Source organism: Onychomys torridus, chromosome 11, assembly GCF_903995425.1.
Source record: "Onychomys torridus chromosome 11, mOncTor1.1, whole genome shotgun sequence".
NCBI classification, from domain to species: Eukaryota; Metazoa; Chordata; class Mammalia; order Rodentia; family Cricetidae; genus Onychomys; species Onychomys torridus.
In genome coordinates this window covers 13,857,923-13,870,175 of record NC_050453.1, presented here as the reverse complement: position 1 = coordinate 13,870,175, position 12,253 = coordinate 13,857,923, and the positions used below count along the sequence as shown (strand labels likewise).

The window sequence follows — 12,253 nt, the reverse complement described above, 5'->3', positions numbered from 1 at the left end:
GTTGTTACAAATGACAGTACTTCCTTTTTTAAGATTTAGTGGTATTTCATTGCATATTTAGTAGGATTTCATTGCACGTATACATCATATTTTTTCATCCATTAGTGGGCCCTTAAATTGATTTTGTGTTTATTCTGTTGTTATTGGTGTGAAGACTACAGATATATTTTATATACTAATTTAATCTCTGTTGAATGTGCATGTATATATATATATTCAACAGTAGGGTTATTGGAGCATGTGGTGATTATATTTTTATGAGGAACCTAAACCCTGTTTTTCATAATGTCTGTGCTAATTACATTCCTTCTAGTAAGTAGTGTACAAGAAGCTCCCATTGTTGCAGCCTCACCAACATTTCCTATTTCTTTTTGCTAACAGCTGTTCTGGCTGGGACAAAGTGATGTCTCACTATTGTTTTTATTTGAATTTCCCTGATGTTAAATGGTGACTGGTTCTTTTTTTTTTTTTTCCATTTACCAGCTTGTTGTATATATGTTTTCTTTTGTTGAAATGTTCCCCAGGTTTTTGTTGGGTTATTTGTAATGGGGGTGCTGGTGGGATATTTCGGTTCCCTGTATGCCCTAGACTGTCACCCCTTGTCGATGTCCGGTCACGCTGCCGATGTCCGGTCACGCTGCCGACCACTATGCTATGTTGAAACTTCATGTTTGGTATAACCCCATGTGTCTATGTTAGTTTGGTCTCTTACGCTTTTGAACTTTTTGCCCAGACCAGTGTCGTGATGCATCACCCCATGTTTTCTTCTGTAGCTTCACATTTTGAAGTGATTGTCATTTTTTTTTTAAACGGGCTGTTCCTGATGACTTCTAGAAAGCCTGCTGGAAGTGACTTATCATGAAGTTACATCTATGACAGGTTACATATAAGAACACAGAATATAAGAATTCTATTACCATTGTAATTTTTGGTTTTGGTTTTGGTTTTGGTTTTGGTTTTGGTTTTGGTCTTGGTTTTGGTTTTGAGCTGAGGATTGAACCCAGGGCCTTGTGCTTGCTAGGCAAGTGCTCTACCACTGAGCTAAATCCCCAACCCGTAATTTTTGTTTTATATTAAATAGTAATCTAAATGTTTGCCTAAATTCTTCTGCTTAGGGTGAGGAAATGGATATATATTTACTTCTTACAGATGCATTTCTCTCCCCACAGACTATTCAAGATCTTTCTATAATTGCTTCTTGTGCGTCTTCTGCCAGTGGGAATGATATCAGTCCACGGCTCCTCAAACACTTCTCCATACTGGTACTGCCTCATCCTCCACAGAGTGCCTTATGTACTATCTTTCAGGTAATGCATCGAGCTTGTCCCTCTCTCCCTCCCTCCCTCCCTCCCTCTCTGGGATAGAACCAGGTTCTCAAGAATGCTATAGTACTCTACTACACTGGTTGCTTTTTGTCAACTGGACACAAGCCTAGACATACCCAGGAACAGCGAATCTTTCCTTTTTGTGTGTGTGGTGGTTGAAAGAGGGTTTCTCTGTGTAGCCCTGGCTGTCCTGGAACTCACTCTGTAGACCAGGCTGGCCTCGAACTCAGAGATCCACCTGCCTCTGCCCCCCAAGTGCTGGGATTAAAAATTAAGGTGTTCTCTTGGTTGGTATTGATGTGGGAGGGCCCAGCCCGTCATGGGCAGCGCCGCCCCTGGGTAAGTCATCATGGGTTTGTAAGGAAGCTTATTTAAGTAAGCCAGGAGGAACAAACTAGTAAGCAGCACCCTCCATGGCCTCTGTGTCAGCTCTGCCTCCAGGTTCCTGCCTGAGTTTATACCCAGCCTCTCTTGGATGATGGACTGCAAGCTGTAATATAAAATAAACCCTACCTTCCCCATCCAGCTCGTTTCCTACTGGGGAAAAAAAAAAAAAGAACATCTTATAAGGAAAAGTCTGGGAAATTGAAGACACTAACACTGATAAATTATTCTTCATAAATTTTATTTCTCCTATGTTTTCTGGACTACTATTATGATTTATCTCTTAATATTGAAATCACAATTTCGTGTTCATAAAGAAGTGCTATGGTACATGTCCAGTGCAATCCCAGGACGTTATTCTTCTGACTGAGATCCGATGCATCTGGCATGGACCCTGTAAGCATGAGCACTCTTAGTTCTGATCTGTGCATTTTCTTGTCGGAGGCGGGATCACTTCCACCATTGGAAGCTGGCACACGCATTTGTTTTCTTCTAAAGCAGTCTTCTTTTACGTGTGCCCTGTGCTCTCCTGCATCAGAATCATAAGGGATCTGAGAAAGTGGTTTTAATTTACCTTGAAAGCTTATAAAGAAAGAGAGTATAAGATTAATTCTGAAGAAATTTACTGTGCTCTATGTAATCTCACACATCAGATGTGTAAGTTTACACTGTATTTCAATCCGAGCCGTCTTTCTCACAAGGAATTTTGGAATCTCCAGAGAAAACCCACGTGTTTGGCAGTCCAGATAGGGTAATGTTCTAATACTCCCCCCCCCCCCCCGAGAGTAAGGAGATGAGAGAATACCACAACTGATGTGCACAGAGGTGGGCCACCAACTGTCCCCAAAGAACACACATCACATGCCTCCAGACTATGGCACAAATGCTAAGACCTCTCAGAACATCTCTGTTTCTCACACCCAGAGTACATTTGTACTTAAGCCACCTGCCCTAAGATTTTGACTACTAATCATTTTTAGTGAAATTAACCCTCCATGGCAGTCCATAAGCCTGCTTCTTGATAAATATTAGCTGTAGCCTAAATTTAAATGTCTAAGTGAATACTAAATTTTCTCTTCAAAGGCTCACTTGGGAATGTATTTCTCCGTCTATAACTTCGTAGCTGAGGTTCAGAAATGTAGAGACCAGATTGTGCTTTGTTGCCTGGCGATATATCATCAAGTCTGTAAGAAATTGCTGCCAACGCCAACCAAATGCCACTACATGTTTAATCCCCGAGACATGTTCAAGGTTTGTTTTGAAACTAATTTTCTGGCTTATTTTGCACCTTTAAATTGAGATGTAATTGTACCTACCGCATTGAATCTCTGCCTGTCTCCTTCCCGGTTGGTACTGTTCACATGAGATTGTGAGAAGGTCTAAAAAGTGAATTCACATTAGCAACTTGTGCCACAGGTCCACTGCATTGAAGGATCCTTCAATTAATCTGAAGTGGAGGATCCAATAACAGACCCAGTCAGGCTTCGGGAGTACAAGCCGGGATCCTGGAAGGAGAAATGTCAAGGTCACAATGTAGTTTGGCTTTGGCTTTGTTTGGAAGATTTATGTGGCTTCAAGGGAGTCAACCTGTATAAGTACTTCACAGACTTGAAGTGAATTCCCTCTACTTTCCCAGCAGTGCTGGCTCTGTCAGCAGCCATAATTAAACAATTTTCAAAATTCAGTGTTAAGGAAAAAAATTTAGCCAGGCATAGTAGCTGCGGTAGTTTGAATGTAATTGGCCCCATAAGCTCATAGTGACATTATTAGAAGGTGTGGCTTTGCTGGAGTAGATGTGTATCACTATGGAAGTGGGCTTTGAGGTCTCATATGCTCAGGATACTACTTAGTGTCTCAGTCTGCTGTCACCTACAAGATGTAGAACCCTCAGCTCCTTCTCCAGCACCATGTCTGCCTGCATGTCACCATGTCCCACCATGATGATAATGGACTGAACCTCTGAACTGTAAGCTGCCACCTCAATTAAATGTTTTCCTTTATAAGCATTGCTGTGGTCATGGTGTGTCTTCACAGCAACAGAAACCCTAACTAAGGCAGTAGCACACACCTTGAATCCCAGCACTCTGGAGGCAGAGGCAGGTGGATCTCAAGGCCATCCTGGTCTACAGAGAGAGTTCAGGACAGCTAGACTATACAGAGAAACCTTGTCTCAAATTATCCCCAAAAAATGAGGATGAGGAGGAGAAAGAGAAAGGAAGGAAGGAAAGAATGAAAAGGAAAGAAGGAAGGAAGAAGGAAAAAAGAAGAGACAGAGAAAAAAGAAAGGGAGAGAGGAAGAGAGAGAGAGAGAGAGAGAGAAAGAGAGGAAAAGAGAGAGAAAGAATGGTATCTTTCTTCCCTTGCTGTAGAAGTTCAGTCCTCATTTGCACAGGAGTTCTAAATCAGAACTTGAAGTGTTGACCACTTCAACATTTGACAGTACCTCACAGCCAGGTATGATGGTGTACACCTTTAATCCAGTATTCATGGGGTAGAGGCAGGAAGATCTCTGAGATCAAGGCCATCTTGTTCTACATGAAAAAATTATCTGGGCGGTGGTGACACATGCCTTTAATCCCAGCACTCAGGAGGCAGAGACAGGTGGATCTTTGTGAGTTTGAAGCCAGCCTGGGCTACAGAGTGAGTACCAGGATAGGTGCAAAGCTACACAGAGAAACCCTGTCTCAAAAAACCAAAAAAAAAAAAAAAAGAAAGAAAGAAAGAAAGAAAGGAAGGAAGGAAGGAAGGAGAGAGAGAGAAAGAAAGAAAGAAAGAGAGAGAGAGAGAGAGAGAGAGAGAGAGAGAGGTAGGAAGAAAAAATTGTAAGCAAGTCAAAGCTACAGAGTGGAACCTTGTCTCCCAAAACAAGTGGGGGAAGTAATAAAAAGTCCCTCACTGTCACCTATGCTGGCAACATTTGTGACCAGGCTGTGGTTTCTGGTCCTGGTAAACCTCTCTTAACCTGAGACATTACCAAACCTCCTCCCACTAGGCAGTTTTCTTGGGCTTTAACTTACCCATCCCATAAAAAACATTCAGGTTGTTACTTACAGAAGTTGATGACTCTTACCTTGGAAAGTTTTTTTCTATATTTGTAAAACATAAGCCCACAAAACTTGAGCTTTTATTTTGCACAATACCCCGCTACTGTTGACTAAATGTTAATTTTTGATCTCTTACAGCTTCTGCTGGGGTTGATGCAGGCAGACAAGAGCATTATCAACTCCAAAGAGATGGCTGCTCAGCTCTTCATTCATGAGGCCAGCCGGGTGTTTCATGATCGTTTAATTGAACCCAGTGAAAAAAACCTTTTCTATCAGCTTCTCTCAAAGGAACTCCAGAACCATATGCAGGTGTGTTCTTAAACGTACGTCAAGTGAAATTTTGCATACACAAAAGATGTCTTCAAATATGTCTGTGATATTGATGAAAGCAATTTTTGTCCTCTTGAGAATTCCATTTCTTACTTGAAGACATCGGAGAGCATAGCTTGAGATATGAAGGAAATGATCCAGCCTTGATTCCTTTGTTCGTGATTCTGGCTTCTCAGAACCTCCACACTGCTCCCCCCTCTCCACAGCCAGTGAATGCCCATGGGAGTTGCCAAGACCCCATCTTTCCCCACTCCTTTGACCTCTAGCCTCCTTGCTGTCTCTTTTAATGCAGGTCACAGAGAAAAGCACAGTCAGCTGACTTGAACTCAGTCTTGAGGCCCAAGGGGCAGTGAGTCGGTTCTCTTCACTGCATCACCCCGAGACACCAGAGGATGGTGTTGGGGCATAGCTGAACAACAGTGAAACAGAATTGTAGAATGTAAACTTTATCCACAGAGCTCTACTTCTATAATCGTGCACACAAACAAGTATATGTAAATATGTTTCTGACATGAATATTTAAATAGGCACATGAATGTGTATGGTTCTGAGATAATTACAAAATCAGAGATTTTAAAATTTTTTATAGACATCCCCATTGCTATATTCTCTTTATTCAGATTATCTGCCTTTTAATCTAGACTTATCTTAATATTATCATTTATGCTGGCCCATATTGCTCTGATTCTTCAATCTTTTTTAAAGTCTGTTGAAATACATTGGCATTTAGGACCTCAACATACTGCCTTTTCCATCTCCACATCCACTAGCCTGCCTCCTCCCATTAATTGTCTAGAATCTCCTACAGCTCTTCCCAAAATGCAGGTCTTCCTTTGCCTCCCTAGAGCTGCCATTGGGTCCCGGTGCCATCTCTTCCCTAGTCCAACCCTTCTCTTCTTATCTGTCTTCCCTAGCAGCCTGAGAGGCAGTGGGATCTGGTTCCAAGGCCCTCCCTCATGAGTGGGATACCTTGAGCAAATGGCCCCTCTGTGCCTTGGTTTCATGACATCTAAGTAAGGGCAGTGATTTCCTACCCCATAGGTCTGTGCTGAGAATGAGCAACTCTATATGAAAATAAAACATTTAGAATTGTTTCTGATACATAGTAAGTGATACATCTAAGCTATTATGATACTGAAAAAATATTCTTATGTCTACATTTTAAAGATTTATTTATTTAGCAAATGTATATGGGTGTCTTGTCTGCATGTATGTCTGAACACCAGAAGAGGACAGTCTAAAACTACAGTTATAAACAGTTATAAGCTCCCATGTGGGTGCTGGGTATTAAACCCAGGACCTTAGTGCTCTTATCTGCTGAGCCATCTCTCCAGCCTCCTACATTTTAAATACAGGCAAGAAATTTGGTGGGAATAATCCGAACTGAACCTTAAGAGAGAGAGGACTGTAAGCCTATCCACGCTGCCCTGGGCATCTCCCATTCAGCAGGTTGGAAAGTATTCTTCATCTGCATTCATTGTGCCCTCTCCACCACCAAGATGCCCTGCTTTAGTGTTGGCCTTTGTCTCCATGCCTCTCTGTACGCCGGAAGTCTGAACATTAGCCCCTGTGTTCCAACCAGAATGCAAGTTAGTCTCCACAGCCTCGGATCCTGGTCATTGGTCAGACTCAGGTCATGCACAGCACACTGAGTTAAATAATGCAGGCTTAGAAAGGCTGTTCCCCACTGTGAGCCACGTCCAAAGGAGGTCCAGCACTCAGGAACAGCAAGGTGGGCAGCCTCAGTTACACAACATGAACGGGTCTTTGTTGGACATAATAAGATGTATTTGAGGTGGTAAATGTGTTTTATTTAGTTTGTATTTCACATTTTAATGACTTTATAGTCTGTACATATATATAACTTGTTAGTTTACAATATGATCATTTTTTTAATTCAGTGCATGCTTTTGGCCTTTGGTAACCTTTTCTGGCCAGTACCAGCCTCCATCTAGAGGGTGACTTTTCTTTGTATAAGATTTGTGGGACTTGCCTACCACAGCCCTGCCTTAGCTCTTTCCAATCTACACGCCTCATAAAGACAGAGTTATTGATTTATCTTGATAAATCTTTGGAATCCAGCTTAATATAAGCATTCAACAAATGTATCTAGGATAAATGAAGGGGTGGGGCTGGCCAGATGGCTCAGCAGGTGAGTTTTTGTCCTGACACCCTGAGGTCTAGCCTCAGTCCTACATGAAGGAGGAGGAGAGAACCAACTCTCCCCACACCCAAGTCATCCTCTGACTTCCACACATGCCCTCACACATACAATAATAAATTGTTTTAAAAAGAATGAATGAGGGGATGGACAGACTGGCAAGATAATAGTCAGAAGAGAGTTCATTGCTTCCTGTCCTGTGGGGAGCTCCTGGCCTCACTGTAAGTGCCCCCGACTCTCCCCGGCCACACACACACACACACACACAAGTCCATTTTCACCTTTTATTACAACGAGGAGCAGATCCAAAGGCCATCCATAACGAGGAAGCACTTTCCTGGGAACAGGTTTTCCTTAGCTGCCATCAGCCCTGTGGGTGGCAGGAGCAGCTATAATTCCCCAAATTAAAGACCGTAGCAACCAAACTTTGCTTATGAACACAAGGATATAAATTTATTAGCATGAGAATTAACACCTAATTAGTTGGTTGTCTTTTTTAGAGAGTGCAATGTGACTCTAATAATAGGGAACATGATGTATGAGGCACTGCTTGAGAGCTCTACACCATTCCTACTTTAATCTTCATTCATGACACTTCTGTGATGCAGGCCCTGTCATTATCCTCGCTTGGCACAGTGCCAAGCAGAGGAAGGGTACACAAGGCTACGCAGCTGATCAAGTGATGGCATCATCGTCCAAACCCAGTGTATCTGATGTCATACAGTCTCTTAGCCATCATGCCATTCCATCCCTGGGCCATTCACTATGCTGGTTTTAGGGAAGAGGAAAATTATGAGACTGTCAAATGGGACAGAGTTAGAAGCCTTGGTATGAAAGAGAACCCAAGCCGGGCAGCGGTGGTGGCGCACGCCTTTAATCCCAGCACTCTGGAGGCACAGGCAGGCGGATCTCTGTGGGTTCAAGGCCAGCCTGATCTACAGAGCAAGATCCAGGAAAGGTGCAAAGCTACACAGAGAAACTCTGTCTTGAAAAACCAAAAGAAAAAAAAAGAAAAAGAAAAAAAGAAGGAGGAGGAGGAGGAGGAGGAGGAGGAAAAGAAGAAGAAGAAGAAGAAGAAGAAGAAGAAGAAGAAGAAGAAGAAGAAGAAGAAGAAGAAGAAGAAGAAGAAAAGAAAAGAAAAGAAAAGAAAAGAAAAGAAAAGAAAAGAAAAGAAAAGAAAAGGAAGGAAGAAAGGAAGGAAGAAAGGAAAAGAACCCAAAGCATGCAAATTAGACCAAGAAAGGAACTGTGCAAAGCCACAGGACTGGGGTGGTTACTGACAGCTAACTGAGGAAGAATCCTTTTCCCACATTGTCAGTGGAGCTACAGGTTATCCATCTCCAGCCACAGAGCTCCCAGTGCAAAGGAGAGTCTTGGGCAGAACTGGATTTCAGTATTCTTGGCTTCCTTTATAACACTTGTATTTTATTAGAAACATTAAAAAATATTATTTTGAGGAGGGGTCCACAAGCTTCACTTCCTGAAGGAATACAGATGTGCACACACACACACACACACACACACACACACACACACACACACGTTAAGAGCCTGAGTCCTAGGATCTACCACCAGAGGTTTCTATGACAGACAGACTGATCTTAGTAAAAGATAGGATTTCAATGTAAGGAAAATTTTAATATTGACCAAATGCTCTTACTGAGTTCTTATTTTACAATAGGTTTTCTGGAGTCCTGAAAGCCTGATGAATAACCCAGTTTTATTTGTGGACTTCATGGATGTAAATAAGCCTCACAGAAAAAAGATCTACCAGAGCACCAATAACTATGACCAACTTTTCAGCATACTTACAGAATTCCAGCTGAAGCTGGGTTCAACATCTCTGGAGGTAAGGACCCATGAAAACCTGAAGAGTACTGAACATGTATGTTTACTTGTGTGTACATGTATAAATATATATGTCAAATATTTTAAAGCGTGTATGCCTGAGGTAGGGGAGGCAGAGTGTCCCCCCGGGTTTCAAAGCGGACCATTAGAGTCATAGTTGTTTGTGGTTTTCTCTGAACTTTGTCTCAATGGCATCTAATTGTAAAGATGGGGTGTATAGCCAAGTCTGCAGGGGACTGAATGACAGAGATAATGGTTAAGAAATGCAAGAGAATATAGCAGCAGGGTCCAGAGTGACAAACACATGATGCCTGGGGCTCTTTTCATCTTGTCCATTGCTGTTGATGAGCAGTGACATACTGAAACAGAGATGCCAACCAAATCACAGAGACCATGGGTAATTTCCTAAGTCTCTCCCACCAGCCACTATCAATAAAGAATGATAGGGAAGCGACCTAGATACCATTTTTCTGCTCTTCATCCTGTTCCCTCAACCCCACAAAGGCCCAGGTCAGCTCACTAAAAAGCAAAGGAGTGCATGAGCTATTGTGAAAATCTGTCTTCTCTAAATGTTGACATAGACTGCTAACTGGGTCTAGGTCACCATGCTACCAAAAGTCACCCTCACGCCTGTTTCCTTGTGTGTACAACCATAATGCACACTTGGTTTTTCTAAACCTGTAATTGTTTGTTTGCTACACTTCTACTAGATGTCTCATACGATTGTATTCTTCAAGGAAGCTATAGAACATATTACAAGAGCTACCAGGATCCTCCGACAGCCAGGGAGTCACATGTTGCTGGTATGAATTCCAGTTATTCAAATGTTTTTAAGTTTGCAAAATAAAAATTCAGAAACTGCAGGAAAATCCACATATAGAAGCTGTATTCAAATAAATGGTGAAAATCCCAATGATTGAGTCATAGGACAGGGTCTTTGTCTTCCTTGTTGGCAGAGGAAATTTGCTGGCACCGCGGCAGGTTATTTGTTTGGGAAAGGCCCTTTCTACGGCTAACCCAGATGTGCTTGGCACCACACCTAATATGTCCTAGCATTAATCTGGCATCCACACAGGTGGGTCCTGGCTTCAAAACACAGTCACCAAGTGGCTATTGATTTAGACATTGGAGCCATGGCACAAAGATGGGTTTCTTATGAGAATAGATGACAGATACATTAGTGGAAATCTGCAAATACTTGGAATAGAGAAAAGGTTTTAAAAAACGAAATAAAATCCACAATTTTGGGCCAGCAAGATGGCTCAGTGGGTAAAAGCGCAAAGCCAGAGGTCAATCCTGAGACCCACATGGGAAATGGAGAACCTACTCCTATGAACTGTCTTCTGACCTCTATACTCAGGCTATGTCATGTATGTACACACACACACACACACACACACACACACACTAAATAAATGTAATAAAACAATTTTAATCCATGATATTTAGCCAATTGTATAAACATATTATTTAATTTATTATTTATGGCCACCATTTATATTTTATTTATAACTTTTTCCTCCCAAAAAAAGACTTTATCTTGCATGTAGAACAACTAGATTTTGACTTAAACAATCGTTTTTTACATAGGCATTTGAACAAAATCAACTAAAAGGAATTTTAGAATGAGAAAGTAGAATCAAGAAACACAATACAAAGTAAATCTCCTCCCACCCAGCTGTTTTCTTACTACCTTTCCCGTTTACAAATGGTATCACATGAGTCTTCCCATCTCTTCTTCTCCAGTCTTTGGGATGGTGCTGCCTACTGGGGTTGGTCTTCTCAATTCAATTAGCCAAAAAACTCCTTCACAGACATGCCTCAAAGTTTGTCTCCAAGGTGACTATAGATCCTGTCAAATTAGAAAATACCTTGGAAAAATTAAAGCAATTACACTATATTCCTAAAGCAATAGGAAATCTATCAGTCTAAAGGCTAATACTTAAAAAGAAGAAAACTTCAAATCAATCACCTAGATTTCTGCCTCAGGAAACTATAAAAAGAAAAAATAATCAAACCCAAGGCAAGCAAAAAGAAGAAAATAATAACAACGGAATAGAAAAAGGCAACAGAAAAACAATTGAGGATATATATATTGGTTTTTCAAGACAGGGTTTCTCTGTGTAGCTTTGGAGCTTGTCCTGGATCTCACTCTGTAGACCAGGCTGGCCTCGAACTCACAGAGATCCACCTGCTTCTGCCTCCCAAGTGCTGGGATTAAAGGCATGCGCCACCACCGCCTGGCTTAACCTATATTTTTTAATTGTCATTATATTTTAAATGAGCTGCATAAGCATAATACCCCAAGAAAGAGTAGAAACATATATACAGTATATCAAAATTAACTTTAAATTTATATCAATAAACCAAAATCCATACCAATGTAAAATATTTTGAGATTAACAGTTTTTTTGATTAAAGTATGTTCAATAATCTACCGTTTTATCTCATAATTTCAATATCATATCCCCTTCCTTTCTTTTAGAAAATTTAACTCTTTATCTAGCTTTTTTCCTGACTATGACCAATAACAATTTGTAACCAACCCCCCTTTAATGATAACAAACATCCATAACCCATCTTTTGGGAATGTGAGCATTGTTTTCTCTAGACTGCTTCCTGTTGTCTGGGGTCACTGGCATCTTTGGGGGAACCTTGAGAAAATTAAGGATAATGATTAATTCTTGGCTGTAGTAGTCTGTGAGGCTGGATCATTAGCAGCCTTGAAGCTGTTCTGGATGTAGAACCCATAAACTATAATAGAGGCATTCTGAGATGTTAGGTCACCTGGGCCATCTGTTTTCATTGGTGTTTGGTGGCCTTGTTCTGAAAATACATAAACTTTTAAAGGTATCATATATTACAAGTATGGAATATGTGGTATGTATAAGTCAGTTAAAGATTATTTTTTTGTTTTATGTTTGAGCAGGTAAAACATGCACTACATGTTTTGTAGTTTTTCTAGGTTTATTTCTTTATGTCTGTAGCCAGAATTTCAGGGGATCTTCATGATCAAACCTGATCCATATTAATCTGTAATGAATCCATACCTCTCATTTCCTGTAGATATAAAAGCATAACCTCTCTCCCAAAGCAACACACCTTTTGACTTCCACTTTGAAGTCAAGATACTATTAAAATATATGGGTTGGTTTAATCTA

The 12,253-nt window shown here is 41.0% G+C and overlaps 1 protein-coding gene across 1 annotated transcript in view; it reads left to right on the top strand.

Annotated features, from left to right (window-relative positions):
* The window catches only part of Dnah14 (dynein axonemal heavy chain 14), a 211,173-nt gene that overhangs the window by 126,986 nt on the left and 71,934 nt on the right, over positions 1-12,253 (top strand). Inside the window, 5 exon segments of the mRNA XM_036202583.1 lie at positions 1,170-1,307; positions 2,793-2,960; positions 4,892-5,062; positions 8,926-9,093; positions 9,803-9,895. Of these exon segments, the coding sequence (XP_036058476.1) occupies positions 1,170-1,307; positions 2,793-2,960; positions 4,892-5,062; positions 8,926-9,093; positions 9,803-9,895 (738 nt within the window).